The sequence below is a fragment of the Ascidiella aspersa genome, chromosome 1 (assembly GCF_963924565.1).
Source record: "Ascidiella aspersa chromosome 1, kaAscAspe10.2, whole genome shotgun sequence".
Lineage (NCBI taxonomy): Eukaryota > Metazoa > Chordata > Ascidiacea > Phlebobranchia > Ascidiidae > Ascidiella > Ascidiella aspersa.
The window spans coordinates 16,451,595-16,477,721 of NC_139447.1; the positions used below are offsets into that span (position 1 = coordinate 16,451,595).

The 26,127-nt window shown below is 35.2% G+C and overlaps 3 protein-coding genes across 4 annotated transcripts; 2 read left to right on the forward strand and 1 right to left on the reverse strand.

The window, feature by feature from the left end:
• Positions 1 to 7,043: 7,043 nt before the first annotated feature.
• On the forward strand, positions 7,044 to 12,495 carry LOC146168072 (mitochondrial ribosome-associated GTPase 1-like). Of its 2 annotated transcripts, none has more exons than XM_083383847.1 (7): positions 7,044 to 7,664; positions 8,346 to 8,502; positions 9,151 to 9,305; positions 11,119 to 11,244; positions 11,312 to 11,521; positions 11,760 to 11,938; positions 12,257 to 12,495. In XM_083383847.1, the coding sequence occupies exons 2-7, from the start codon at positions 8,493 to 8,495 to the stop codon at positions 12,438 to 12,440; spliced, it is 864 nt and encodes a 287-aa protein (XP_083239973.1). In that variant the 5' UTR covers positions 7,044 to 7,664; positions 8,346 to 8,492; the 3' UTR covers positions 12,441 to 12,495. The 2 variants fall into 2 exon arrangements, with proteins under 2 accessions (XP_083239973.1, XP_083239965.1); XM_083383839.1 differs by lacking the exon at positions 7,044 to 7,664 and adding an exon at positions 7,706 to 7,965.
• A 1,578-nt stretch (positions 12,496 to 14,073) lies between these two features.
• Positions 14,074 to 14,882, reverse strand: LOC146168073 (RPA-interacting protein B-like). The gene has a single exon (XM_083389285.1). It carries the CDS (start codon positions 14,848 to 14,850, stop codon positions 14,233 to 14,235), a length of 618 nt encoding a protein of 205 aa, XP_083245411.1. The 5' UTR covers positions 14,851 to 14,882; the 3' UTR covers positions 14,074 to 14,232.
• Positions 14,883 to 21,814: 6,932 nt separating this feature from the next.
• LOC146168074 (protein arginine methyltransferase NDUFAF7, mitochondrial-like) lies at positions 21,815 to 25,563 on the forward strand. Its single transcript, XM_083388911.1, has 6 exons — positions 21,815 to 22,320; positions 22,477 to 22,557; positions 22,643 to 23,149; positions 24,617 to 24,760; positions 24,922 to 25,098; positions 25,253 to 25,563. The coding sequence occupies exons 1-6, from the start codon at positions 22,093 to 22,095 to the stop codon at positions 25,424 to 25,426; spliced, it is 1,311 nt and encodes a 436-aa protein (XP_083245037.1). The 5' UTR covers positions 21,815 to 22,092; the 3' UTR covers positions 25,427 to 25,563.
• The last annotated feature ends 564 nt before the right edge of the window (positions 25,564 to 26,127 follow it).

A 26,127-nucleotide genomic window follows, 5' to 3' on the forward strand; every position in this document is an offset into this window, starting at 1 on the left:
TGCCATTGCACCGTGGAAGGCTGTCAAGTGCGTCACGGTCAAACGGTAACGTATTCAAAAATATTAGACATAAATTTTAAAAAAAATTTTCGGCAATGTAATAAAAACTTGCAAGAAATTTAAAAGAAATGCCGTTCAACCAAAAAAGAAAATGCTGTTATACCAAAAAAAGACTCGCTTCGCTAGCCAGGTGTGCCCTCACATTGAACTAGATTTATCGCGAAGGTTATACCGTTTCCTCAAGTAGTTTTATTACACTTTTCAGTAATAGTATGGATCACGACGTGTGGACTCAAATTTTAAACTAAACAAACGCTTTTTTTAGCGCCAACACTTTACTGCCTTCTTAAATGTAATTAAACACGTTTTTGAGTGCAAAACAAGATCAAAAGCCCGCCTAATTCACAGTTGTTTTAACATTTTAATAACACAATGCTTGTTATCATTTTGTGCGGCCCGCAGAGAACTTTCTGAGTTTGGTTTTGGCCCGCGACTATAAAAAGGTAGTAATATATACTCAACGAGCAATATAAACTGAGTAAAGTGACTCTATTAGAGTTCGAAAGGTTAAGGACAGGTATTTTTTAGCTGCCCGCTATTTGGAGTTAGATAGCTACACGGAATGTGTAAGAGACTTGAGCAGCAGTCGGCTTTCGCCTTAAGAGCCAGCGCCTACTTATCTGTAGTAACTACTACGTCATCTAATCGCTAAACTAACGTTAAGTCATTTTCTAAGTAGCATCCTCCATTTACTAGCTTACCCCACCAATCTAAAGGTAAATTTTTTTTATCAACTTTAAAGCAAACATATGCATTACAATTCCAGCAAAATAGGTTTAAACAGCCATTGTACATAATGTAAACAAATATTTTGCAAAGAATTGCTGTTTTGTCACAAAAAAATTCATTATATTTACCACCCTCCTTATAAAATAGTAAGTATATATAAATTAAATAAAACAAAATAAAGGATTCAAAATCTGATATTTAACATTTACAAGTTCTATCGTAAAATCCTTTTGAAGTCAGGTCACCAAACTCACTTTGGCCCTTTACCGACCTGTTTTGCTAAGAATATCCCCGGTGTATAGTGCCAAAGTTTAGGTTTACAGGTGTGCAATCACAGTTTTATGAACAACGGATGTTCGAAATCCTATACCAGATACCACAACTCATTTTTTCCGAAATTTATTTTTGCATTTTACTAATCTGATTGTGCACAATAGTCGCTATAAAAATCTCAGGTGTGCAGCAACCACCAACAAAATAAACAAGGAAAGTGATTTACGTGTTAAGTTGAAGTAACCAAAGTAGTTCAAATCGACAAATAATCACTAACCGGTGCAAGCGTAAAAGAGCTATCTGGTAAAAAGCCAATAGGCCCTCATGAAACTATTTACCCAGCTAACAAAGAATCCAAATATATTTCTGAAAATATCATTAAAATTTGGCAAAACTCTTAAATCTGATACTATCACCAGTCACCACCCAAACGCTAATCCTAATCCAATTAATCGGGCTATTTTATTGTATATTAATTAGTTCCCTAAATTGTTTTCATAATAGGGAAATTACCTTTACCAGCTTATCCAGAAACACGCGTAGAAAAGTGATTGACCAAGTGGTGATTGTCCATCAGAATATGAATGTCAGGTTGTTAGAAATAACTGCTATGTGGAGCAACAGGACTCAAAACCAAAATGTGCACGAATCAAAACGTGCACTTTGTGCGCACAATGTGAACCTTCGAATGCGGTGCACATATGACAAGTGCACATTTTGGTTTTGAGCCCGTCTCGTGTGGAGCGGTAGATGACGTTACTATCTGCTAAACCCAAAAAATAAGAACGCTGATCTGCGATGTCATAGTAGTTTATCACCCATAATTATTTAATAATGCAAGCTTTTATGTAATGATTCTTCTGGCGAATTTTTTTGTATAAATAATTATGAAAATGCTGGCTAATTTCGATAAGCACCAAGCTAAGCCAGATTAGAAACTTGGCGCTCTTTCACTATTGTACGTGAAAAGTTATGCAAAAAAAATAATAATAATACCGCATACCACAACGCATTTTGTTTGGGTTAAGGTGCGGGTTAGCGTTTGGGTGAGGGTGGGTCAAGTAATATTATGTTTATTATTAATAATAACTTGACCCACCCTCAACCAAACGCTAACCCGCACCCTAACCAAAATAATATGCGTTGTGGTATGCGGCATTTGAAGAAAATTTTTTTTTTTATTAATTTTTACGTACAATAGTGAAAGAGCGCCAGAAACTTTGAATATTGAGTGGGGGAGATGTTTACGCAGCTTAATATTGGCGACTCAAATCAAGTTACTGTGAAAATTTGCACTGCTCTAATTAAGTTACTTGTAAAGTTTGTGCGCGGTCAATAAAAATCTGTATCAATATTTTGTATAAATTTTAGGGTGGTACTAAATACCGAATGGAACCATATGCAATCAAATGATAATGAATCCCAACAAAATTAAACGTCTGTTTTACTTTTAAATCTAATTAAATTATAGACTGAAGCATATCATTTCGCATTAAAGCATTTCAAAGCGTATGAGATCTAACGAAGGTTGCAACAAAGAGGTTTTGAATTTCTTGGATTACCACAACACAAAGTTGAACAATAAAAGCTAGTATAATGAATGTGTCCAGTTAACACAACAATAAAAAGCGAATAGAGAGCCAATATGTAACGAGTAGGTAGGAGAATCAGTACACACCAAATAATATTGAATGGTACGAAATGGGCCCGATCGGAACCCATGGTAATTCGTAGGAGAATCACTATATACCGAATGGTCCCAAATGGAACCCATTGCAACTTGTAGGAGAATCACTAAATACCGAATGGAACCCAATAGAACCCATTGTAACTCGTAAGAAAGTCACAAAGTACCGAATGGAACTGGATGGAACCGAATTGTACCGTATTGAACCCAATATAACCCATTGTGACTTGTAGGAGAATCACTAAATACCGAATGGAACCCAATAGAACCCATTGTAACTCGTAAGAGAATCACAAAGTACCGAATGGAATCGAATGGAACCGAATTGTACCATGTTGAACCCAATATAACCCATTGTGACTCGTAGGAGAATCACTAAATACCGAATGGTACCCAATAGAACCAATTGCAACTCGTAATGGAAACACTAAATACCGAATGGTACCCAATAGAACCAATTGCAACTCGTAATGGAAACACTAAATACCGAATAGTACTGAATGGAACCAAATTTTACCATATTGAACCCAATATAACCCATTGTGACTCGTAGGAGAATCACTAAATACCGAATGGAACCCATTGCAACTCGTAATGGAAAAACTAAATACCGAATGGAACCGAATTGTACCGTATTGAACCGTATTGAACCCAATATAACCCGTTGTGACTGGTAGGAGAATCACTAAATACTGAATAGTACCGAATGGAACCCAATAGAACCCATTGCAGCTCGTAATGGAAACACCAAATACCGAATGGTATCGAATGGAACCCAATAGAACCCATTGTAACTCGTAATAGAAACACTAAATACCGAATGGAACCCAATAGAACCCATTGTAACTCGTAATGAAAACACTAAATACCGAATGGAACCGAATGGAACCCATTGTAACTCGTAATAGAAACACTAAATGCCGTATGGAACCCAATAGAACCCAATGTAACTCGTAATAGAAACACTAAATACCGAATGGAACCCATTGTAACTCGTAGGAGAATCACTAAATACCGAATGGTACCCAATAGAACCCATTGTAACTCGTAATAGAAACACTAAATACCGAATGGAACCCAATGGAACCCATTGTAACTCGTAATGGCAACACTAAATACCCAATGGAACCCAATATAACCCATTCTAACTCGTAATAGAAACACTAAATACCGAATGGAACCCAATAGAACCCATTGTAACTCGTAATAGAAACACTAAATACCGAATGGAACCCAATAGAACCCATTGTAACTCGTAATAGAAACACTAAATACCGAATGGAACCCAATAGAACCCATTTTAACTCGTAATGGAAACACTAAATACTGAATGGAACCCACTAGAACCCATTGTAACTCATAATAGATACACTAAATACCGAATGGAACCCAAATAATTCAATTAGATTTAGAAGTAAAACAGACGTTTAATTTTGTTTGGATTCGTTAGCATTCAATTGCATATGGTTCCATTCGGTATTTAGTACCACCCTAAATTTTATGATGTTTTTTAAAATTTGTAAAATATAGGCCAGTTGATGTCAAACTTTTAAAAACAGCGAAGGTACAACCATTGCTTTGTAATTTAGTTCCTACTCCTACTAACTTTACTCACTCTGCACAAGCTGTCAAACTATTTATTAACAATAAAATTCAATAAAAGTATTTTCCTGAATAATATAACTTATAAGCCTATAAAATAAGAGATGCTGTGTGGAACCCTTCAGACCCTCTCACGGACCCCCAGAGGTCCGCAAACCCCAATTAGAGAACCACTGTTATAGACCATTTTTAATATTGTGGTGATTTTTTTGCATAAATTCATTATATACCAGTTTAGTTTACCACAGTTTATTAAATTTCCAGATGTCGGGGCGCTGGTCTACAATCCCCTTGTTTTTACAGTCAAGTTTTCAAAATTGAAATGGGAATAAAGAAAAAAATATAGTAGTATAATTATAATACTTCACCCACACAAACCCCAACTCGCTAACCTATATAATGTTATCAATCAACCCCCCGACAAAAATGTCTTAGGATTCTAGACCAGCGCCGAGTTTTTGTTCTTATATTGTACGCTGGCTAGTGTAGAGCAGATTGGTATTCGAAAAGTTGAACTTTTTACACCTCTGTTCTATAACACAACATTGTTTTGACTTTTTTTTAAGTGGCCAGGCTGTGTATTTTGGACTTGTATCGTGGTTGGCTAGAATTTTCAGAGTCACTGTAATCAAAACTAAGCACAAATTATATTATTAGTTACGGAATGTTACCACTGACTGTTCAAACTGTTATGTTTTGCTTTTACTTCCATACTATGCACTGCAGCAATATGATTTTGCACTAACCTTGACAAGTCAAATTCTAGGCTAGAATGGATGGTGGTGGTGTGTTGCAGGCAGGGCTGGGGAGCCACCGTAAAATAGCATTAGCTGCGGCTCCAGCTCCGGAGTCATAAAACTCAGTCCTTTGGCTCCAGCTCCCGAGTAGTAAAACTCATATCATCTGGCTCCAGCTCCGGTGCCACCAGTCACTTATTCAATGACAAGTTTTAAAAATTGCTTTTGGCTAACTAACGTTGGAGATGGAACAAAATATAATTTCTTAGCTTTAGCACCACAAATTGAAAAATGGCCCCGGCTCAGGCTCCAGAGAAAATACTTAGCTCCGGGCTCCAGCTCCGGCTCCCCAGCCCTGGTTGCAGGTGTATGTTTAAACGAGGTGGAACACTGACCACCATACTGTCTTAGTGCAATAAATTGGATCTGAACAAATTGCTTCAAGTGGTATTTCAATGTGAATATTATCAGATTGAGGATTTTTTATACAGATTACAACACAGCACAACACATTGTGTAAATCTTTTCTACCACTCTAAAGTTAGAAGATATAGCACAAAAGCAAATACTTATCCAGAATGGCCAAGCAAGGAACTAAAGTTAATACTTTAGCATCAAGCAAACACACTATAATCATGTGCACACACACTACACAGGTAATCAGTTACAGTTCAACCCAGATATGTTTTCGATAATAAGAGCTCAGATTTCTGTTTTTCAATATAACCTATGTTAATAGACAGTAAGGGAGTTCTTTCCATTGGAATAAATTTGTGGAGCTAAGTTAAAAGAGTAGATGGCGGCATCTGTAATCAGTTAGAGTTAAAACCATCTATGTTTCCGATAATAAGAGTGCCGACTTGTTTTTTTAATAGAGTGTCCATAAAGTCTCTTTACAATTTAAAAAATTATTAAAAAGTGAAATGATGAGATATCGCAATGAGGTTTGTTTTATGTTAATCAGTATTTCATAAAGTTTTTATTGGCACATTAAATACACTTCTAAGCATTTAATCAACATTTAATTAAAAATATCATTACTTTATTTAATACACTTCTATATGGGCACCATTAGTTGCATGAAGCACATCTAAACGGTTAATTTAGAAATTTTGTCAGAAACAATAAATTTTAGTGTCAATAAAAATTCATGAAATACTGATTAACATGAAACAAACCTCATTGTGATATCTCATCATTTCATTTTAAAAAATTTTTTTTAAATTGTAAAGAGACTTTATGGACACCCTGTATATCCTGTGTTAATAGAAAGTAAGGAAGGTCTTTCCATTGAAATAGATTTGTGGACCTAAGTTAAAAGAATAGATGATGGCATTAGTTTTCACATCTAGGTTATTTATTACTCACACTAATAAAGTATACAAAAAAGTGTAGACCAGTGGTTCTCAACCTTTTATGCTTTGTGGCCCCCTTTTAAAAGCTTTTGACCTTTGTGGCCCCCGTGCTTATAAAAATACCTAGCATTGTATTTAATGTTTTTTCACTTGTTTTACTTCCTTACGTTATAACAAATACAGCTATTAATAAACAAATAAATGAAATCTTGTTCGTCGACGCCTCCAAGGTATTTTTGATATTCGGCTCTGTTTTGTACTGAGCCAAGAGATGTCACTACATTCGTCAAGATGATTTGTCCGACTTTCGTTTTATTAATGCATTGCAATTAGCCTACTTGACAAATAAGCTTTGCATGAACTGCTGAATGTTGGCCTAAAAATGATCTTGAATATTTAAATAAACCTGTAGCGTACTTTATGCGTTTTATGATGAAATGTTTCTTTTGCAACTGAACGCCCTTGAAGGAAACCGTTACACCTGGATTTGCCCACTAATTGCTCGCCTAACAGCATTTGTAAAACATAGTGGCAGTTTGGTTTTCGTAATATCTAGCTAGAGCAGGGTTTCTCAACCGTGGCCCCCGGCCCTCCGGGGGGCCATGAGCATAAGTCTGTAACAATGTTGTGGTATTGCAAAACCTGTGTCTACTTGACTGTTAATGTATCTATTTGCTGGTATTTAAAAAAAGTCCATAAAGACTCAACATCGTACAACCCTTTTAATGACATAACAAAACAAAAAACATTTTGTTTATGGACACAAATCTTTATGTAAAAATGTGTTTTACAATTTATTGTGATGTAAAAAGGGACATCATAAGGAGTCTGAAAGGGTTGAAAACTATTAAGTGTTAAACATAATATTTTATTGGTTTTTATGTGTTGTTTCTACCATTTCATTTTCACTTGCTTTCTCACCTATCTTCACTCTTGCGGCACATTACATTTCACCTGTTTTATTTCTTATCTTGTTACGCTTTACAGCGACACATTTTTATCATTGGACACCTTCTGCAATCACACCCTTTTCTTAGACTTTGGTAAAGACAGTCGGGTTTCGGGAGGCTGGGAGAACCATTCCAAATGCCACTTAATGTTCGAGCCCTCTTTGTGTTGCCGGCCGCATACCACTTTCCCTTCATTATTTCGCATGTGTTTTGACCACAATTTAACACAATTAATAGACGCCACGTGTAGCGTTCAAGCATCGGACAGGGGGTAAGTAGAGGATCCAGTATTTTTGACGCAACATAAGGTACTGTTTTATTTTACTTTCCATAAATATGCTCCTTTTTTACAAAAAAATGAATAAAATTATAATTTCTTATGCAGGTATTATAAATATATTATAAAAAAATGTTTTGGTAAACATTTACTGTTAACCTATTATAATTGAATAGACACTTTGCGAAACGAGGTCACTTTACAATGTGAAGTTAGCTTATGGAAAAAGAATCATTAAAAAGACGCAAATATTTGTTGATCAGTAAAAATAGTACATTGTATCATAATGTTTAAGGTTGGTTAAACTAAATTGTACATGACATATAGTTTTACTGCATACAATAAAAAACAACATGGCTGTGAATAATTTTAAGAATATTTATTTGACTTCCATGTGTTAGAATTACTAAGAAACAACAGATATTTTTTTCATAGCTTGAGAATATATTTAGCTCTTTGTGAAGTATTATGTTATGCTTTGTTACTTCGCAGTGCAAATCTGACAGCTGTGTAAAATACACTACCAATTGTACTTTTCACAAACTAACAAGGATTCATTTTGTCAAAATGAAATGCTTTAGTTGACTGTAAAACATTAACAACTGTACAAATATTAGAACCTAAGTTTATTTCAAATCTTAACAAACATATTGATAAATATTTCACTGTTTTTAGGGAATCATCAAAAAAACACAACTATTTCAAGCTAATGAACCGTTCAACTTAAAACATTTTTATTGGGCCAATCCTAAAGGAATACAATTTCGGGATTTGTTTGACTTTGGTGATAAACATTTGTTTGAATCATGGTTTCCAGTACATATGGCAAAAGGTTAGGAATATGCAAGCATGTAAAACAAAAGTGGTAACTTCAAATAAAATCAATATCTTTAGAAATGTTAGTTTGGTGTTGCCTTTTTCCAGTTTTGCCAAAATAGCTTCATTTAGGAAGATTTTGACTTGGTAGGTTTGAACTATTAACCTTGACAATACTGGGACTTGAACCTGTTATAACTTAGGACTGACTGGAAAAGCAGCGACATTCTACAACAGGCTCTTTAAAAAGACAATTTACATTGTACCAAATCCCATTTTTTCAACATTTTTCTGTAATTTGCTTTGTAACACTTGAGCATAAATTAATATCAACGAATACAAAGTTAATAAAGTCAGCAAAAAGTAATTAGGTTATTCAATGTAAAATTTTTGAGCTTTAATCATTAACTTGACTGTTTAGGACCAAAAAATACAAATCATTTGGCCAGATAGTTTTAACATTTAAGCCAATTTTGTTGCAGCCCTAGAAACCTGTTACTAAAACAAGGCGGTGAATTGTTTTGGGGCTTAGGTGTGTGATGCAGCCTAATATAGCAAGTTTTTTAGAAATATGCCAACCATTAAACTTACAACATCATATTAAGTATTTTTCTGTTTGTGTACAGTTTAGTATGCTGAATAATGCAATTCGTTCTCTTTTTAGGTTTGGAAAAAATGAAACAGGAACTTCGCAGAGTTGACTGCATTATTGAAGTTCATGATGCTCGTTTGCCACTATCAGGTCGAAATCCCATCTTGAACTACACCTTTGAAACCAAACCACGTTTGATAGTTTTAAACAAGGCCGACTTAATCAAGGTTGAGTTCTATGCCCATGTTCTAACAGTAGTTCCCAATAACACCAAAAACAACTTGAATTTTTTTGAAATTGTCTATTACGGAGTCCTAAAACTATGGCCATAGATAAAATTTATCTGAGCATTATCTAAAAGGAGTTAAACATTTTTAACATGTTATTAGCATACAATGTCATGTGGAAAGAAAGTTAGGGGTTTAAATGCAGTTAAAATGTATTAGCATTGAGGTTACTTATATTTTGTAAAAAGCTTTGAAAAGCACAAACATGCTCATGCTACTAGGGATTTTTAGTTTATATCTTCTAAATCAGAGGTGCAAGATCTGTTCAGGGATGTTTCTGGATGCATATTCATTAAGCTAATTAGGTCTACATAAATACCATGGTGCGAGGGTATCATATATGTTGCAGACCAGAGTGGAAAATTTCAATTTTGCTTCGGAAATAAGTAATAATAGCTGCCTTTAAACTCTCACCTGTGAAAAAAAGCTTTATCCATCTCTTTTTTTAATTGAACAGTAGCCTGTTTATAGAAAAATCTATAAAGCCATAGTATTAAGACAAACGACATAATAGAGCCAAATACACAGTGATATTCACAACAGAATAAGATCAAAATCGTCTAAATAAGACCTATATTGGGGGTCATGGGTCTGGCATCGGCCTTTTGGTTTTGCTGTTTGGGTTTTCGGTTAGGTACTGTTGGCCATTTAGATCTTGTTCCAGCGGGTTTAGTTTAGGATGTATTCTGATTTAGACGGTATTACGACTATTAGGTACTAGCCCTATTTTGGTCTTATTCCGAACTGTGTTTTATCCCGACGTGGATGTTGTTCTTATTTTATATCTGATGGCTGGAGTCCTATCTTTTAAGACATGCCTAGATAAATAAAAATCCAAAATGTTTTTAGCGTATTGAATTATATAACAGATTTCCCTCTTGGACTTAGCAGCTATATTTCCAGTGGCAGTTTTTATTTCTGTTCAAAGCTTTCTTTAATGCAATTTGTCTTCATATAGTGCCACCTGATTACCTTATTTAGAATTACACAATAATGGCCATTTACATAAACTGAGCGAAACTAAAGTTTTAATGCTAAGGCAGATTTTGGGTATAATAACATTAAATTTTCCTACACATGTTTAATTGCATAATGATATCATTTGGTATCAATCGCAATACTTTTTTGTCTAAAATATTGGGTTTGTTATGGTTAAATTGTAAAATGAGATAACTATATGGGTTGCAAACCTATTTGTTTAACTGTAAATATCTAAAAATCTGGGAAGGGCGGTTACAAAAGTTCTAGTTTTTGTAATGATTTGATATGGAATATCACTTGGCTACCCTTCTAACTTAACCGTTTAAAGAAAGAATTTGCACAAATATTAGTAAACATTTATTCACTGCATCACATACCTTGAGCTATTATCACTGTGTTCAAGATTACATGATATGCAAACTGTGTTATAATAGCATCTCCAATAGTAGATTTCAATTACAAGTATAAACTTATACAACACAGTGCCAGTGTATGAAACAATCTTCCCATTTTGAGAGCCTTTGTTTTAGGTAATGTCTTCAATATCCAATATGGTAACACATGAATTAAGTGGTTTCCAATGAAACCAAAACAAAACTTAATAGTTTATAAAACTCAAAGATATTGAAGAGAGTGTGTCTATTTCTTATTTTTGCATGTATAACACCATTGTTTTAATTAATTTTGTGGATAAATTAGTATAAAAATATTTGATTCCATACCTTAAACATCAGTACTTCACATTAAATAACATCACTTACTTTGAATTTAGGCAGACACAAAACAATGTAAAGCGATTTATGACCACTATGAAAAAGAGGGGGTAGATGATGTTTTGTTTACAAACTGTGAAGTCAAAGACAAGAAAAACAGTAAAGTACATGTTTCTATTTCTAAGGTGATCTATTACTCAGTATATGTTTGTTAAATGGACTTCTAAATATATCTCAAATATTGTGTATTAGATTATTCCAAGCTGTGTAAAGATGATTAAAAACTCTCCACAATACCACCTATCAGGAACTTTAGATTTCCACATTATGGTGGTTGGTATACCAAATGTGGGAAAATCTTCTCTTATTAAAGGGATACGGCATCATTATTTGAATAAACTTACTAACTATATGGTTGACAAATCACCAGGTTATACAAAATCGCTGAGCAACAGAATGCAGGTTTGTAACAATATAAACAGCTTGAACAATAGCATCTTCTTATATAGGTAACTTTTTATGGTGACAGATGTTTGATTTTATTTAATCATTCCAATATAATTTACTAATTATCTGGAGCATTTCACCCTATAACTTTATTTACAAAATTGTTAATTCTATGAGCATAACACTTGTTAGGTTATATTAACACAAACTCACATATGTAATACCTATAAGGTTAACCATACACTTTTTACAGGTATGTAATAGTCCATGTGTGTACTTATTTGACACGCCTGGAGTTATTCAACCTAAAATCTTAGACATGGACACTGGAATGAAATTAGCCGCTTGCAACACTATAAGCAGTCAAGTTGTTGGTGTGCAGCTTATCATGGATTATCTTTTATATATTTTAAACAAAAAGAAACAATTTGAGTGAGTTTTTGTACAAATTGATTTGAATAAAATGTTGTTAATAACCAGAGTTAAATGAACCGGTGTTGGGCTAAAATCTTCTGAACCGACACCACACATGAACGGTCTTTGTAAGACTAATTTTGTCAATCTGGCCTTGTCAGTCCTCTTTTACCTACGAAGCTTGTATAACAGAAGTATTTAACAGAACAAAAATATCATGTTCATTTCTAGTTTTTTTATTAATAAGCAAGGAGGCTTAAACCTTAAACCATGGGTATGGTCTGCTTTTGCTAATTTCAAGTGTTCCTTTAATTTACCTAAAAATATCATTTTCAGATATGTGAACTACTTTGAATTACCAGTACCTTGTGACAACGCAAAAGCTGTACTCACTTTTATCTCCAAAAAGAAAAACTTTGGAGAAGGTAAATTGCCTGACTTAGAAGCTGCTGCGACTGTTTTTATGAATGCTTATCGAAGTGGATATCTTGGAAAGTTTTTATTAGATGATGTAGACTGATTTTGTTTGTGCTTTGTGGTATTGTTTTTTAAATACTTAAAATAAACTGTTGGTTCAAATATTTTGTACCTAATGTGGTTGGTCGGTTTTTCTGTTTAAGCGAAAACAGGAACAGAAGGATCGGCAAACATGACAGAGTAGAAAGAGAATTTTTTTAGCCAGACGATTAGCATATAGAAGTTCACCTTGTATGTCTGGTGCACTTTGGGCTTCCATTGGGAGGATATGTAGCTGCACAAAACCCGTTAAAACATGGTTAACCAAACAAAGCACCTTTATGATCATTCCTTCTCAATCCACTAAGCCTACAGAACAATTCTCAGGTTCATTAATAGCATTTCCAAAGGCAAGGTATTTAATGACATAGGTTACCCCCTTTACCCGAACCGTGGCCCTCGGCCCCCCTTGAGGGCCACGGAGCAGTCATTGGGGGGCCACGAGCATAAGTCTGGAGCAATGTTGTGGTATTGCAAAACGTGTGTCACTATTTGTAATTTGTATTAGTAAAACTCAAACTTGTAGTGTTAAACCTTCTTTGACCAATTGTAACACAGTTTTTCTTACAGTCGACGTCAAGCTTGTAATTTATCTGCTCGCCTAATTGCCAAACATTGTTACGTCACATACAACCAACATTTGTGTTTCTAGTTTGCTCAGTTTCTCTTTGGAACGTTTAAAAATGTCGAAAATTTGCAAATGGTGCAAGAGTTTTTTTTGACTTCACAAAAGTTAGACAAGAGTGTCTGCACTGCTCGGTGGTGATGTCAAATGCGCCATTACGACCCTCCAAACTTCAAAATCATGGCAATAAAAAGCATCCCCAAAAAAGAATGATGCCACCGATTTTATTTCTGCTAAAAAAGTACGATTTGATTAGGAAGCGACGTCACCTGATTTCGGATTTTAATTAATTTATTCATTCGTTGGCTTTCGTCCAATTGAACTGTTTTTTAACTTTCGAAGGGGGCCACGAGGCATAAAAGGTTGAGAACCACTGCCCTAGACCAACCGGTGCGCATGAAAGCCTACCAGTTATGCAGCAGGCAAAAAAGTATTAATCAGAAAAATCTAGAATACCATAGTATTAAGACCATAGACATAATAAATGAAATGTACGGGCCGCTGCTTTAGCACCGGATTTTAGCCCATTTCAAGAGTTGGAAAAACTAGTAATATAGTCTGGGGTTAGATAAAAGGTTGTATCTGGGCCTTATTCCGATTTAGAAGTTATAACGACAATTGGTTTTGTCTTAAAATATTTAGGCCTTATTCTAAACTGTGTTTATTTCAACATTGATGTTGTTTAAAAGGCTGGAGTCCTTTTCAAGATATGTAACTATGAAGGCAATGTAATAAATAAATAATTGCAGGCCTCCATGTTTTTAAATGTCTCTAGGTGCGCCCTGAAGTAAAAAAGGTTAAGACAATCAGACGAATAATTACCACTGTAAACAAGTCATATAAGATATGTTGGATTTAACTTTTAACAGGTATGAATATAAAATTTAGGCATTACTCCTCATAAGGCATTACTCCTCATAAGGTATTGGCCCCATGACAGTATCAGACACAGCATCGAGGCAATAAGCACCGTTGCTGTTTTACAAGTGTACCTTTATAACAATGGTTTATATCAACTTTCTAGGATTTTTATTAAAGTTTCTAATATATTTAAACAGAACTTCACCTGTGCTAAAAATTGAATTAAAAGTATATGTAATGCAATTCCAAAACAATTTTTAACTAGTACTGAGAAAAAGAAAAGAAAAATAAGTATGTAATACAAATTTATCTACACAACAATAAACATATAGTCACACATTGCACAAGTTAAAAGTAAATTTGATGAACCAAAATTTTGAACAACACTAAACATAGGCCGTGAACTACATTGTGATATATGACTTGACACACCCTCCTCCAAGCTTTTCCTTACATAGTTAACAGACATGGAATCTTGTTCTGTATCAATACATATTCCACAGAGACATGTGACCTGGTCCGCTTTAATATCTAGGTATTTGTCATTGCAAATTGGACATAATATACTGTTGTCATCAACTGTGGAATCAAACTGTTTAATATCAGCATTTATATCATGTTCAAAAATATTTTCGGCTTCCCATTCCAAGAGTTCCTTTTTAATTTCCTCCATAAGACAAAGGACATAATCAGGGTTTACATTGGCTTCCATAAGAGATTGATCAGGACTTAATTTTTCCCACTCCTCTGACATAACCATTTCCAAATACTTTGTTTCAGTAATATTATTAAAATTCCGGTATTTATCCAGCACCTTTGAGCGACTTTCTTTAAGTCTGGTTTTACATCTCTTTTTATAGTTGTCTCTCCAAACATGAGGTGATCCACATTTATACAATGCCTTTCTTTTGGAATCTGGAGTGGCCATTAGACACAATCAAAATTAATTTAATGTCCGAATTTAACCTGAAGAATTAAAAGTGTAAATGCCAAAAGTTAAAATGTTTAAACAGTTTTCAACATTGTCAATAGCAGGGTTATTTTTTAAGTTAAAACAGGTCTGTCAATGCTTTTATTTAACGATAGGAAGTTAGTTTTACTGTGGAGAAGATTATCACTTATGAAAAGGTTTGCAAATATAGCTCCAAAGATGGCAATACAAAAGAGTATAAACCAGGGATTCTAACTGGAACTTAAGGAACCGGTTTTAGACTGATTTTTCTGAACCTTAATCAAATGTGAACCTAAACCGAACCTATTAAAAAGGCAGTTCACTCAAGCTAAACTTCACAACCTTGTTTTGAAACATATTTGTAATTAATAAATAATTAAGCACAGGATAATTTTTATTCGTTAACCTGTTCTTATGTGATGTAGGCCAATCTTTAAATAAATGAAATCACACAAATAATTATTATCAGAGATCAGCCGAAAGTGGGTATGTAAGCTACTTGAGAGATAACGGTATATTGGGTAACTAACAAAAAAGTGATAGGCTAACACACTGCAACAGTGCAAAAAATATTAGGTTTAACCAACTTATATTGAACCCCGCACTGAAATTTTGTGACCTGTTTTGAAATAAAAGTCTAACTGGAGGTTAACCTGAAGTTTTAAGTTGCTAATCCCGAACCTGAACCGCAATAATATATTTTTTTGAACCGCCACAACTATAGAACACAGCACAAAACAGTTTACAAGAAAATGACAGTTGTATGTTCAAAGATGCAGCGAAAGACTTTAAGATACGACTGTACCTTTTAGGCACACATGTTGTAAACTTTTCATTCGCCATATTAATACCACATTATTAGTAATCTACTTCGCTGAACTATATTTTAATGAAAACAAGATATGCTGAAGTAGTGGTGTTCAAAGTAGGCCAAGCCGGGATGGTCCGGAACTTTTCCAAAAAATATTGCGGCCGGAAAAAAATGGGCGCTGGTCTGGATCCCTGCCACATTTTCTTCCGAGGTTTATGTTGCTAACAATATTTGGGTTGGGGTTGGTCAAGTATTATTATTATATTAATTGTAGCATAGTTATGCCTTTTCTTGCAATTTCAACTTTGACAATGTAGAGAAACGACGCATGTCTGTTTGTGCTTGTAATTATAGCGTGTTCGCCTGGTAAAGTGTTAAATATTTCACCTAGATACTCATTTCCTTTCGTGGCTGTTCTGGCAAATCTAGCCGACATTCGACTCAGCTAATCTCCATCGCAGTCGCTCTTGTGCTATATAGTGTCACGCTGCTGTTGGATTAAACACTACAGTCAACTGATGCATGCCTTACTTGCGAGACCCGTTTTTACTGCGCTGTAAGCTCTTTTATTGAAAGCGAGCTATGCTAAATTATGTGAATGTACAATAAATCTATAAGCGACCTGACAGTATGCTCCTTAAATTACAATGGCAGTTTGTTTTAGTTTCGATTTAGTGGAGTCAGATAGCACGGTGGTCATGTCTAACCTGTTGAAATATACAACAACTCGTTTCGTTACTGTTAAAATAAATGTGACAGTAGGATTCTGGATCAGCGCCCCCAAACTGTTCTTTTTTCACCAGGTCATTCCGCTTTCCCCATGAATGTATTTCAGCTAGGATTTCTGTTGGTTATTTTATGCACGACATAGCCCAGTTAACAAGGTGAAAAGAATGGAACAAATTGCAACAAGGTATTTTTGTTTATTTAAGACGAAAAAGATGCCAGGAATTCCCTAAAAAAAGTCCCTGAAAAATAAACCAGTGCAACACATCATAATGACGTCATTAATATTCCTTTAAAGTGCCTCTAGCTCAGCGGTTCCCAAACTGGGGTCCGTAGAGCAGTTTCAGACTTCAGAGGGTCCGCAAGGGGAATTAGTCTTTTAAGTTTTCAAACATTAGTCTATGTTTTGAACACTATCTGTCATCATTATTGTCTTTAGTTCTGCTTTATTATTTGATTATAGCATGTTTTATGATGTCTCTTGTGACATCATAAAGCATCTATTATGCTGTACTACCTGCTATCAGCGAATCGTTCGCATTAGTTAGAACAGGGTGGTCCAAACCAAGGCCCGACATCAATTCGGATCCAGGGTGGCAAGAACACCTAATTTTTGGGATGTGTAAGACCGGTTTAGAGAAGTGCATACCATATGGAACTTTCTTTCTAAAATGGCTGTTTTTGCGAACTTATAAGTTATATTTGCGTTTTTAAGCAAATGTACGATAAATTTTTTTTGTTGTATAGGGGCATTTCTTTTAAATTTCTTGCAAGTTTTCATACATTGCCGAAAATGAAAAATAAATAAAACGTTAAAAAATATATGTCCAATATTTTAGAATAAGTACGTTTTTTCGTTTTTCCGCGACGCACTTGGCAACCTTCCACGGCGCAACGGTAATAAAGAGCTAATCTAGTTCAAAAGACATAGTATCAAAACGAAAACAAACCGGACGTCGAATGGTCATTCGCGCGAAGCGCGAAAATTTTTCGCTCTTACGTAGTTAAAATAGTCAAAAAGTATGTGAAATAGACTCGTTTCTAATTTATTAAAAAGGCGGCGGGCCGGATCAATTTCATCGGCGGGCCGGATCCGGCCCGCGGGCCGTAGGTTGCCGACCCCTGGGTTAGTGTTTGGGGTAAAGTAAAGTGTTGTTTAGGCCTGATTCTGAGTTTTTTTAGGTCTTATTCCGCCGGATTTAGAACAGATATAGTAACCTACGCTTTTGCACCTATTTTTAGTCTTATTTACCGTGTGCTATTCTTAAAATCGTTATGTCGAAGAATAACTTTTCTGCTTTGTTTTCAAAGGTTTCAAGCAAATTTAAAACTTGCAACGACAAAACTTCAACGCGTATAGCTGCCATGCTCTATGACCTATGTAATATAAGGGAAGGTAATGTTTTTCCGAAACCTAAGGGAATTAAATAAACTTTTCCATTTCTAAGCTACGTCATACGCAAATAGGCTCCTTTTCTAAACCTCTTTTTCCTTTCTCTAAAAAGAAATTTACAGAAAATGATGTTCAAATGCCATCGGTTCCAGTTGTTCTACCGATTGCAGTGCCAATCTCGTCTAACGATTCTGTTTCTCAACCTGCAGCTTTTCTTTCAGCTGACCTGCAGTTTGACAACGACCAACCAAATTCAACTTTCGAAGCCGCTTCTTCGTCGTTTTGCAGCACGGCAAAACCTATTATTGTTCCGTTTAAATCTTTGCAGCCTGTTGCCGCAACGCCCAGCAGCAAACTTTCAATTGTAGATGCGACGCCTCGTCAACAACGCGAGTGTATTCGATCTGCTACATTCGACACATCTATGACGTCATGCAATTCTACGTCAAACTCTATTCGAAAGGTACTTTTAACCTATCTTTTTCAACTTTCTCTTCACCTAATCTTATCAGACAGGAATTCTTGTGGATCGATTGACGATTCTAAGTATCTTGATGACTGGTTTTGTCCGCCGAACCTAACAGCTTGCAAGGAAACTTATCGCATCTGTTGCGACAGAAGCAGCACCTTCTTACGACGTTTACACCTGATGATAACCTAGTAAGCTTTCATTACTTTACTTTACCTTATCTATCTACGGCCTCTTACTATCCTAACCTTGACTATTCTAACCTTCTCTTCCCCTTAATCTCAGCTTTTTGCTAGTTTTCTTGATAGACGTTTAGTAAACGTTTTTGGGTAATTTTTAGGGCCTATGGCTTAAGGTTATCGCTAACGCAGGGATGGGCCCTACACCAATCAAATTGAATTTCACTAATACGCTCACGTAGGATGGCAGCTATAGTTTATTCGTAATTTTTGTGCGCGCTATGCATTGTCAGTTATTGATACATGGTTTGTTTACATTTTTACGTACCACGCCTCTTTCTATCTAAGCCGTCGCCATTGTAAGTATGTTGTTGCGTAACTAAGCTCGTTATAATGTTGCTATATCAGTCGAACAATGCAGATTTAAAACCGCTTTTGAGCTAACTAAATTTACGGCATAGCTGTTCAGTCATTTGCAAAATTACGTCTTTTTTTGTTACGTTAAAGGTGAAACTTTACGCAAGAGAATATTCTTCTCTCGTAAACTATTCTCTAAGCCTATAAACAGATATATTTATCTCTCACACTTACAGAAGTTGCGCCTTCTGAAGTGCATTTCCGTTTGCAGCTAACCTGCAGTCTGGTCCTATATGGTTTACGGTGTTTGATCAGAGATATCACACCTAAAATAACCTGACCGTTTTGTTTGTATTCCGGGCAAAGTTCCCGATGTTTTCAAGGCCACGTGATGCCTTTTCACCTTACTGACGACTGAGGTACCGTCACATGTCCATTTGGGTTACAAGCTTGCATAGTGTAACTTTTTAGTTTAACCTTTACGCCAAGGTTAAAATGTCTGTCATTTAGGAATTACTTTTTAAATGGACAAGGCGTTATTTTTGTTTTCGAGTTTCAGAGTTTAGCACCTTTTACTTTCTTGATTTTGATATTCTAGAACGATAGATTCTAGGCAATTGACTGACGGTTTTGTCTTTTCACATTAAATTACGATTTTTACGGCTCTATTTCTGCATTGTAGGCTACTTTTTTGTGCATTCGCATGTTGTTAATCGCCGGTGTAAGTATTTTTACACAGATCGTTCAGTTACAACGAACCAGCTCGAGAACGGAGGGATTCTTGAACACATAAGGGAGCTGTTCAGCCTTTTCTCGATTGAGCTATTCACCTTCAGCTCCTCGTTTGCCAACGCTTTTAGACGAAGTGATCTTTTCATCGCCAGGCACAGCCATCTATGTCTTGGATGTCGCCACCGCTCCTGACTTTTGCTACAAAGAGCCGATCGACAAGGAGGACTTCCTGGAGGAAGAAGTCCAACATGGACTTTCTCCGGACCGATTCTTTCAAGGACAAGGGGAGTGCATGTAGCAGCTTGCGCTGCTCCATATTATTACCGGCCCCGGCCAACCAGATAAAGCAGGCTGGCTGGTTGTGACGTCGTCACACCAGCCTCTGTGAATTCATCAAATTGACAGCTTATTGCCTGATCGTGTTTTCGTCGTTTGTCCGAGTTTCCTGTTTTTTGCTGCGCCGCCGAACCGCATTGTCACGATATTTAATTACCGCCAGCTGGAATGCTGTTTATAAATGATTTCATTATATACCAAAAATAGCAGTTCCACTGTTCACTCAGCCGGGGTCAGATCGCTACGTACCGTACACGGAGGTAATTTATTGTATGTATCGTAAGTACCTGTGTAAGTACAGTTTGTCGTTTGTTTGTTTATTGCAGGGAGTCGAACCGGAACCGAACCGGAACTTTATGAACCGGTTTTGGGCCAATTTTTTCCGAACCGTAACCGAACCTGAACCGGTTTTTATGAGATTTTAAGGAGCCGAACCGGAACTGAACCGAATAATTTTAAAAAACCTGAACCTTAACCAAACCCGAACCTGTAAACAAAAGCGGTTCGCTCCAGCATGACGTCACAACTCCTATTTTACAGAGTCAAGTTACGCCATGTTCGAAATTTTATGAAAAAAATATGAATATTGAAAAAAAAAATCGTTCATTTTTTATTTTTTAGATATTTCAATATTGAGTTGCTGTTTTTTTAATAAGTCACGGAACTTCGATTAAATGACTTACAATGCAAAGATTATTCTCTACATTTATTGACCCACATTTTGAGATTTAACGCAAATTATATTGTATCTGAACCGGAACTTTATGAACCGGTTTTGAAATAATGATGGTTGAACCGGAGCTGAACCGGAACTTTTAAATTACTCCGAACCGAAACCGGAACTGAACCGGATTCCGAAAAAATCCTTGAACCCGAACCGAACCTGAACCGGAAAAGTCAAACGGTTCGACTCCCTGGTTTATTGGCAATAAACATTCTTTCATTGTGCTTAAAACCCACACACGCAACGCATCTAGTGGTGGAAACCATCATACTCGTGAGCCAACCACAATTAACAAGTGTAGCTTGTATTTGGTTTGTTGACAACGAAATAACCAGATTCAAACTAGGCCTACAGAAGGAGCAAGTTAGCATATATAGTTACTCACGAAAAGACTTTGTAGGCCTAATACGTAAGTCGCTAATCAGAAGGTTTATTTTGAATCGTCATTTTTAGTGTATTCATGTGTATAGACCAAAGATAGACGTAACAGGCCAAGATCAGAACCCAAACTCTGTCAAAACAGCAGTAAGGTTAAATCTGGTGAATTTAAGTATTAAAATCCCTATGCTTGTTCTAATAAAAAAATTACCAAAACAGAAAAAATAGTGTTTACACGAATATTTGAAATACTGACGATAAAACACGAACATATGATTTCTAAATACCACCTTAAAACTTTAAAATTTTCGCTTATAGGGGAATTCCCCCTGAGTAAACTTCTGACTTTATTTTCAATCAAATAATTCCTAAGGTAAATGAGCTTTCCAAAGATAAAATTTACAGTTTGGCATATTTTAAACGTGTTATGTGTCTCACCATTTTTTTAACCTTAAAGTGGGATTTATTATCATGCAATTCAAATCATAGTATTAATGCCTTTAATGTTGATAAAAATTCGGCGCTCTTTCACTATTGTACGTGAAAAGTTATGCAAAAAAAAATAAATAATACCGCATACCACAACGCATATTGTTTGGGTTAGGGTGCGGGTTGGCGTTTGGGTAAGGGTGGGTCAAGTACTATTTTGTTTATTATTAATAATAACTTGACCCACCCTCAACCAAACGCTAACCCGCACCCTAACCAAAGCAATATGCGTTGTGGTAAGCGGCATTTGAAGAAATTTTTTTTTTATGAATTTTTACGTACAATAGTGAAAGAGCGCCAAAAATTCATGTAAATAATTTGTTTTTCTCGGCTTTGTATTGCACGGTTTGGCTTTGAATCAAAATTTTAATCTGGGAACCCTGCATAACAACAAAGGCGATTAGGTGGGTGCAGGGGCGGATCCAGGCCTCGGGGACGAGACGTCATCATGACACCTCGTTTTTACCTTTGACAACTCGTTTTGTTTCCCCCCCCCCCCCCTCTTAATCAAAAATCCGGAATCAGCAACGACTATTTAACTCTCTTTGCGGTATTCCAAACTGTATATACATAGTATAGCAAAACCAAGTTATCTTTATTAATAATCTGTAACACTTACAGAAAATGATTCGAACAAACAACACCTTGAATAAATTTTATCATCAATGTGCGAACCTTAAAAAAGTTAAACTTCTAAGTGATTTTAAAGAATATATACCGAAATGTCATTTCACTAGCTCAGAAACCATTACTGGAAACCATAAAGCTAGACATTTATATCTGCAATTAAAAAGTTCAGGTCCCATATCAGTGGCAAAGTTTATGGAAGAAGCATTGAGCAACCCTAGTTATGTAAGTTTTTCAATATAAAATTTAGTTGTTTTAACTTAGTTGATGTACTATATAAAATGTTTAATCTAAAAACTTTTTTCTAAACATTTTCTTACCATAATTTGTTAATTAGTTTTGATAATTAAGTTATTATCTGTTCCTTTTAATTTTATTTAGGGTTACTATATGCAGAAAGATATGATCGGAAAGCATGGAGACTTTATTACTTCACCTGAGCTCAGTCAAGTATTTGGAGAAGTATGAAAAGAAAATATATACTGTATACCTATATTTTACCAAATAATTATTTTGTGGCAAATCAATAAACTGTTTTCTGTTTTAGTTAGTGGCTATTTGGATGATAAATGAGTGGATTGCTAATTCATCGCCAAGTGAAGTTGAAATTGTTGAGTTAGGCCCTGGAAGGGGCACTTTAATAGAAGATGTGATGAGAACCTTTCATGACCTTGCCAAATCAATGAATCCAACAAACATAACATTTAATTTAGTTGAGATTAGTTCTTCATTGTCCCAGATTCAGTATCAGCGTTTGTGTGGTGCCACTGAGGATCAAACAAAATTTGCTAGCGATTCGGACAACTGTTATTTGTATGGAACTACCAAACATAACCACACTGTAAAATGGTACAAACAATTACAAGATGTTCCCACTGGAAAGTTTTCTCTCTTTTTTGCTCATGAGTTCTTTGATGCTCTTCCTGTCCATAAGTTTGTCAAGGATAAGGATTGTTGGAAAGAAGTCTTTATTGATATTTCTTCACAGGAGCAATACCAGTTTCGGTATGTACTTCTTCCAAAACAGACTTTGGCATGCAAAACTTTAATAAAGGCAAGTAGAAACTTATTTTGCAGACAAAGGTTCGGGAACTATCATTAATGTCATTTAATTTTAACCTAATCATGAAAAAAAAATATATATATAACTGTTAGTGTTGTAATGACTAAACTGCATATTAAGTGTTTTAAAGAAATGTTTGTTTTGATAAAGATAAATATTTAGGTTTTTCCACATAAAACAATTTTATTGCTATATGTTGCATGTTAAATTTTGAATGTATTTTTAAAAATAGTTATGAATGACAGCTAACTTCTCTGCTAAAGCAGTGACTTACTTTATAGCAATGGCAATTACCATACAACAACATTTGTCAGCCACTAATCGATCCACTCAGAATTGTTAATTTTTTTCTACATATTTTTATAATACAGTTAAACCTTCTTAAGTCAAATCACTTTGTTTCATTGAAAAATGATCCAGTTTAAAGCTTTTCGGATAGTTTAAATAAATCTTTTTTGCAAAGAAAAATCAATCTATGTTAAACATGGAGCACCTTGCTCAGTCAAATAGATTTTATTTTATCAAAGACTGTTGAAAACTACTAATATTTTTGTTAAGTTGCTACTGTATTCTAAAAAAGCATAAACTGCTCCCATCTTTTCAATTCAGTTTCTATGAATTTATTGTCTTGTTCCATAAGTTTGAGAAATGTTTAGGAAAAATTATTGCACAAATGTTTTGTAACATGTACGAGGAAAACAAATGTACTAATGTACTACCTGGTAAGGTGAATGGTAGTTAAATTGAACTCAAATTGAACTCGAATTGGAAGCATCTATTACAAAACAATCTTCATTCATAAAGTTTTACTTTTGTCACGTTTTTATGAAAAATAATTGTTTTGCAACAATTACACTAGTATGGTCAAGGTGTAACAGACTTTTGCCACGCATGTTGATTGAGATGTTATGTTTAACAGCTGGTTTTGAATTAAGGCTGTTAATTAAATTGTACTGAGCCGATCCATACGAGAAAGGCGTCATTGAACTTGTAGGAAAAGTTATTTCCGAATTCACAAATAGACAGCACTGACAAAACTGCCGTAGTTGCAGCCTAGTATCTTATTAGTTTTTCTAGTAAAAGCTGAAAATTTTAATTAGTGTTTATTTGATGTGCGGCCCTCAGGTAAGCATTACATTTCCTAACTGTCCCTTGTGTTAAAAAGGTTGCCCACCCCTGCTTTAAGACAATGCAAGGCAACCAAAGTCCTATGTGCAAAAAGGCCACAAACTGTGGATTATAATGCTGGAATAATGTACAATGCAGTGGTTCCCAATTTAGGGGGGGAAAATAATGACCCCTTCAAGAAGAATTAAAATATACATTATTAGGTGATTTGTAGAACTTGGTGAGACACATCTAGGTAGACAGACATTATCATTTCAATTTATTATGGCCCTTCCTAGTAGACAAACTCTACCATTTAGGCGCTGTTGATAATTGTTTTTATTTTGATAGCCGAGTGAAAAACGAGATCATGTTGAGGTTTCTCCAGAGGCTGGTATAATTGTCCAAGAAATTGGTAAAAGGTTGGTCGCAGATGGCGGTGGAGCCCTTATAGCTGATTATGGACACTATGGGACTAAGGGTGATACACTAAGGGTAAATTTAATCACTTTATATTATTTTTTAGTGTGGTTCATCTTACATTTATTAGTATGAGCATAGAAATAATGTTACATATATAATTAGAAAGGTGAATGTTAATCCAAAAATGTAAACATTCAACATAAGTCCTTTTTATATTGGTTAACCTTTTTTAGGCTTTCAAATCACACCAAGCTGTTGATGAGCTTTCTAACTTTGGGGAATGTGACTTAACTGCAGATGTGGATTTTTTATATTTGGAAAACGCAGCAAAACAAAGGAGAGTTAGCACTTATGGCCCAATAACTCAACACCTGTTCCTAAAAAACATGGGAATAGATACCAGAATAATGGTATTTAATTTTGACAAATTACATTCTTAAAAGGACCTCTATTCTGTAAAACTCTCTATATAAAAAAAATTAGTATTTTGCTTTACTTGTTTACTTGTACTTGTAACTAAATATTTTAATAAGTTGAACTGGTTAAATTTTGGAAATTGATTAGATGCTGCTGCGGAATTGCAAAGATAGTCATTCAAGACGGAAAATTATTGGATGCTATGATCTGTTGGTAAATCCTTCACACATGGGGGAAATATTTAAATTTTTTGCAATGGTTCCCGGCAGCCGCCAAGCACTGGCAGAGTCACACAACATTCCCGTTACAGCCTTTATTTGAGTTTAGTTTATATCTTGTCTGTCTTTTAACCTTCCTACATTGTAACTTTTTAACGCTGTGTCCTGTGTGCCTTTCACCCACACACACAATTAGTAGGCTACATTTTTGTCAGTGTCAATAAATTAAAAATAGTTGTAAGTCAACAACAACCTTTTTTTTACTTGCGGCACACCAACAAAGCTAAAAAAAGGCACACCTAAAATATATTACGATCGGCAATATACAATAAAAACAACATCCCAACTTCTCAGAGAAAAATGAGCGATTTACGATCAAACTCGCCGAAAATTTGGTGTTTTACATTCTTTTATCTTCTGATTTTACGACCTTCCTAAAATATCTTAAGACGACCAAAGGGTCTTCAGCCATAAGATCGATTAGAACAACATCAACGTCGAATAAACTCAGTTCGGAATAAGACCAAAATAGGACTAATATCTAATAGTGGTAATAAAGTCTAAATCGGAATAGTCTTAAACCCGTCGAAATCTTTTATAATAAATGCCAAAGTTTGCCCGCCGGTCGGTCGCTGGCTTGTGATCTTTGAAGCCGGGCGATAGGCTAAAATAAAGGAAAGTCGTGTGCTCCAAAACAGAACAAAAGTTATTTTCTCTTTCTATGAGATAAATTCGCGCATCTTAAGCGAGCGCCGTTGCAAACCGGTCACGGTAAGCAATATGTCATTCGAAAATATATTTTCA

Bases quoted from the DNA above. Each gene is read 5' to 3' on its own strand.
- LOC146168072 (XM_083383839.1), top strand. The intron at 8,503-9,150 runs GTTAGGAATATG...TTCTCTTTTTAG, and splicing joins TCCAGTACATATGGCAAAAG to GTTTGGAAAAAATGAAACAG. The intron at 11,522-11,759 runs GTTTGTAACAAT...CACTTTTTACAG, and splicing joins CGCTGAGCAACAGAATGCAG to GTATGTAATAGTCCATGTGT.
- LOC146168073 (XM_083389285.1), bottom strand. From the start codon at position 14,850: ATGGCCACTCCAGATTCCAAAAGAAAGGCATTGTATAAATGTGGATCA.
- LOC146168074 (XM_083388911.1), top strand. From the start codon at position 22,093: ATGATTCGAACAAACAACACCTTGAATAAATTTTATCATCAATGTGCG. The intron at 22,558-22,642 runs GTATGAAAAGAA...TTTCTGTTTTAG, and splicing joins TCAGTCAAGTATTTGGAGAA to TTAGTGGCTATTTGGATGAT. The intron at 24,761-24,921 runs GTAAATTTAATC...AACCTTTTTTAG, and splicing joins CTAAGGGTGATACACTAAGG to GCTTTCAAATCACACCAAGC.